This window comes from Bos indicus x Bos taurus, chromosome 23 (genome assembly GCF_003369695.1).
Source record: "Bos indicus x Bos taurus breed Angus x Brahman F1 hybrid chromosome 23, Bos_hybrid_MaternalHap_v2.0, whole genome shotgun sequence".
Lineage (NCBI taxonomy): Eukaryota > Metazoa > Chordata > Mammalia > Artiodactyla > Bovidae > Bos > Bos indicus x Bos taurus.
In genome coordinates this window covers 30440018-30444868 of record NC_040098.1, presented here as the reverse complement: position 1 = coordinate 30444868, position 4851 = coordinate 30440018, and the positions used below count along the sequence as shown (strand labels likewise).

The 4851-nt window shown below is 42.4% G+C and overlaps 1 protein-coding gene across 1 annotated transcript; it reads right to left on the bottom strand.

Annotated features, from left to right (window-relative positions):
* Positions 1-3042: 3042 nt before the first annotated feature.
* On the bottom strand, positions 3043-3996 carry LOC113881349 (olfactory receptor 5V1). Its single transcript, XM_027524315.1, has one exon. It carries the CDS (start codon positions 3994-3996, stop codon positions 3043-3045), a length of 954 nt encoding a protein of 317 aa, XP_027380116.1.
* Between the last annotated feature and the right edge of the window lie 855 nt (positions 3997-4851).

Below are 4851 nucleotides of genomic sequence, written 5' to 3'. Positions count from 1 at the left end.
AAGAAAAAGAAATGCAAAAAAGCAAAATGGCTGTCTGAGGAGGCCTTACAAATAGCTGTGAAAAGAAGAGAAGCAAAAAGCAAAGGAGAAGAGGAAAGACATAGCCATTTGAATGCAGAGTTCCAAAGAATAGCAAGGAGAGACAAGAAAGACTTCCTAAGTGATCAATGTAAAGAAATAGAGGAAAACAATAGACTGGGAAAGACTAGAGATCTCTTCAAGAAAATTAGAGATACCAAAGGAACATTTCATGCAAAGATGGGCTCGATAAAGGACAGAAATGGTATGGACCTGACAGAAGCAGAAGATATTAAGAAGAAGTGGCAAGAATGAACAGAAGAACTGTACAAAAAAGATCTTCATGACCCAGATGACATCGATGGTGTGACCACTCACCTAGAGCCAGACATCCTGGAATGTGAAGTCAAGTGGGCCTTAGGAAGCACCACTACAAACAAAGCTAGTGGAGGTGATGGAATTCCAGTTGAGCTATTTCAAATCCTAAAAGATGATGCTGTGAAAGTGCTGCACTCAATATGCCAGCAAATTTGGAAATCTCAGCAGTGGCCACAGGGCTGGAAAAGGTCAGTTTTCATTCCAATCCCAAAGAAAGGCAATGCCAAAGAATGCTGAAACTACCACACAATTGCACTCATCTCACACACTAGTAAAGTAATGCTCAAAATTCTCCAAGCCAGGCTTCAGCAATACATGAACCGTGAACTTCCAAATGTTCAAGAAATGTATGGTTTTAGAAAAGGCAGAGGAACCAGAGATCAAATTGCCAACATCCACTGGATCATGGAAAAAACAAAAGAGTTCCAGAAAAATATCTATTTCTGCTTTATTGACTATGCCAAAGCCATTGACTATGTGGCTCACAATAAACTGTGGAAATATCTGAAAGAGACAGGAATGCCAGACCACATGACCTGCCTCTTGAGAAACCTATATGCAGGTCAGGAAGCAATAGTTAGAACTGGACATGGAACAGCAGACTGGTTCCAAATAGGAAAAGGAGTGCATCAAGGCTGTATATTGTCACCCTGCTTATTTAATTTATATGCAGAGTACATCGTGAGAAATGCTGGGCTGGAAGAAGCACAAGCTGGAATCAAGATTGCCAGGAGAAATATCATTAACCTCAGATGATTAACCTGCAGATGACACCACCCTTAAGGGAGAAAGTAAAGAACTAAAGAGCCTCTTGATGAAAGTGAAAAAGGAGACTGAAAAAGTTGGCTTAAAGCTCAACAGACAGAAAACTAAGATCATGGCCTCCGGTCCCATTATTTCATGGCAAATAGATGGGGAAACAGTGGAAACAGTGTCAGGCTTTATTTTGGGGGGCTCCAAAATCACTACAGATGGTAATTGCAGCCATGAAATTAAAAGATTCTTACTCCTTGGATGGAAAATTATGACCAACCTAGACAGCATATTAAAAAGCAGAGACATTACTTTGTCAACAAAGGTCTGTCTAGTCAAGGCTATGGTTTTTCCAATAGTCATGTATGGATGTGAGATTTGGACTATAAAAAAAGCTGAGCGCAGAATTGATGCTTTTGAATTGTGGTGTTGGAGAAGACTCTTGAAAGTCCCTTGGACTGCAAGGAAATCCAACCAGTCCATCAAAAGGACATCAGTCCTGGGTGTTCATTGGAAGGACTGATGTTGAAGCTGAAAATCCAATACTTTGGCCACCTTATGCGAAAAGCTGACTCATTTGAAAAGACCCTGTTGCTGGAAAAGATTAGGGGCAGGAAGAAAAGGGGACGACAGAGGATGAGATGGTTGTATGGCATCACTGACTCAAAGGACATGAGTTTGGGTAGGCTTCGGGAGTTGGTGATGGACAGAGAGGCCTGGCATGCTGCAGTTCATGGGGTCACAAAGAGTCGGACACGACTGAACAACTGAACTAAACTGAACTGAGATAGGAGAGCATATATTCCAAGATTAAGCCTAGGCTCTTTCTCACTTTTATAGTATCTGATTAGAAATACATGCTGACACAAAAACATTAATATTATCTGATTAAGTGATAAGCAAATGTGAACACAGAGATTTATTTAAACTTTATAACCAGTTTTTCATGAGAAGGGGTACCATCCTTGGAATGAAGAATTCAGGAGTGGATATTATGAACAAGAAGAAAATATCTCAAAAGAGTAACATCAATGTCTTTTGCTCAGAACTAACAAAAGCCCAAAATATGTACACTTAGGCTTAAGTGTGCCAACTGTTCAGTACCTGTCCCTACACTGAGTTTCTTATAAATTGAGTGCCACTAGGAATAGCTGGCTGGTGAAAAAGTTAATTTTTAACATGTTAATTGACTGCAGATAAGAGAAGGGTTTTTTTTATACAGTTCATGAGGTTCTTATAGCAAGTATACTGGGGTGGTTTGCCATTCTCTCCTCCAAGAAAGAGGAGATTTCCTCTTCTTGGGCTCCAAAATCATGGCAGATGGTGACTGCAGTCATGAAATCACAAGACAATTGCTTCTTGGCAGGAAAGTGATGAAAAACCTAGACAGTTTATTGAAAAGCAGAGATATTACTTTGCCAACAAAGGTCCATATAGTCAAGGCTATGGCTTCCCAGTGGTCACACACAGTTGTGAGAGCTAGACTGTAAAGAAGGCAGAACACCAAAGAATTGATGCCTTCAAACTGTGGTGCTGGAGAAGACTCCCGCAAGTCCCTTGAACAGCTAGGAGATCAAATCAGTCAATCTTAAGAGAGATCAGCCCTGAATATTCACTGAAGGACTGATGCTGAAGCTGAAGCTCCAGTATTTTGGTCATCTGATGCAAACAGAGGACTCATTGGAAAAGTCCTTGATGTTGGGAAAGATTGAGGGCAGAAGAAGAGGGTATCAGAGGATGAGATGGCTGGATGGCATCACTGATGCAATGAACATGAACTTGGGCAAGCTCCGGGAAATGGTGAGGGACAGGAAGGCCTGGCATGCTACAGTCCATGGGGTTGCAAAGGGTCAGACATTACTGGGTGACTGAAAAACTACAACAAAGGGAAGATTATATATCAAAAGAGAGTATTGGTGGCTGCCACTTTCTCCCTACAACTTTCACAGCCTCTTTAATATCCTTATTCCTCAACGTGTAAATTATAGGGTTTAGCATGGGGGTGACAACGCTATATAATACTGAGATTAGTCTGTCCTTCTCCAGTGAGTAAGCTGAGATGGGCCGCATGTACGTGAAGATGGCACTGCCATAATAGAGCAGGACAATGACCAGGTGAGAGGCACAGGTAGAAAAGGCCTTTTGCCTCCCCTCTGAGGAACGGATCCTCAAGATGGTGGAGATTATGTAAAGGTAGGAAAGGACGATACACAAGAAGGGAGTCCAACCAATGAAGATCCCAATAGATAGTAGGGCCAACTCATTGACAGAAGTGTCCCCGCAAGACAAGATCAACAAAGGAGGGATGTCACAGAAGAAATAATTAATCTTGTTGTTGCCACAGAAGGGCAGACGGAATGTCAGTACTGTGTGCACCACTGAGTTGAGGAAACCACCAGTCCAGCAGGAGGCTGCTAACCGGCTATACAGGACCTTGTTCATAATAACCGAATACCTTAAGGGCTTACAGATTGCAATGTAGCGATCATATGCCATAGCTGCCAGGAGGAGACACTCTGATCCTACAAAGAAAATGAAGGCAAAAAGTTGAGCCACACATCCGCCATAGGAAATGCTCTTCTTCTCTGATAGCAGATGGACCATCATCTGGGGAACGTTGGTAGTGGTGTAGCAGATGTCAAGAAAAGCCAAATTCCCTAAAAAATGATACATGGGTGTATGTAGGTGTGGATCAAGCACAGACACCAAGATAATGAATACATTTCCTCCTAAAGTACAGACATAAGTCAGAAAGAAGATGATGAATAGCAAAAACTGCAGTTCATTTAGGTCAGAGAATCCCAAAATTATAAATTCAGACAGAGCTGTTTGATTCTTTCCTTCCATGATGTTGCCTGGTTCTCTTTGATGAATTGGGCAAAGAGAAGCACAGATTAAAATAATCATATGCACAGTAGAAAGATCTGCAAAACAAGAAAAGTGTTATGAGTAAAAATCACCACCATCTGTACCAGATTCCAATCTTGAGAAGCAGCATCCTTTCGCAAATCATACTCATATGTATCATTGAACAGGGCTTTCCTTGTGGCTCAAATGGTAAAAAATCTGCCTGCATTGCAGTAGACCCCAGTTCAATCCCTGGGTCGGGAAGATTCTCCTGGAGAAGGGAATGGTAACCCACTCCAGTATTCTTGCCTGGAGAACTCCCTGGACAGAGGATCCTGTTAGGTTATGCTCCATGGGGTCCCAAACAGTTGGAAACCACTGAGCGACTAACACTTTCACTTTTTCACTTTCTTATCATCAGACACAGCTATAAGTACATCTAGTGTTCTACTTGGAGAAGACTCTTGAGGGTCCCTTGGATTGCAAGGAGATCCAACCAGTCCATTCTGAAGGAGATCAGCCCTGGGATTTCTTTGGAAGGAATGATGCTAAAGTTGAAACTCCAGTGCTTTGGCCACCTCATGTGAAGAGTTGACTCATTGGAAAAGACTCTGATGCTGGGAGGGATTTGGGGCAGGAGGAGAAGGGGACAACAGAAGATGAGATGGCTGGATGGCATCACTGACTCGATGGACGTGAGTCTGAGTAAACTCCGGGAGTTGGTGATGGACAGGGGGGCCTGGAGTGCTGCGATTCGTGGGGTCACAAAGAGTTGGACATGACTGAGCAACTGAACTAAACTGAACTGAATAGAGACGGAAGAGGACATAAGGATAAAAGGCACTAAAAGGCTTT

Excerpts from the sequence above, each read along its gene's own strand:
- LOC113881349 (XM_027524315.1), bottom strand. The coding sequence starts at position 3,996 with ATGGAAGGAAAGAATCAAACAGCTCTGTCTGAATTTATAATTTTGGGA.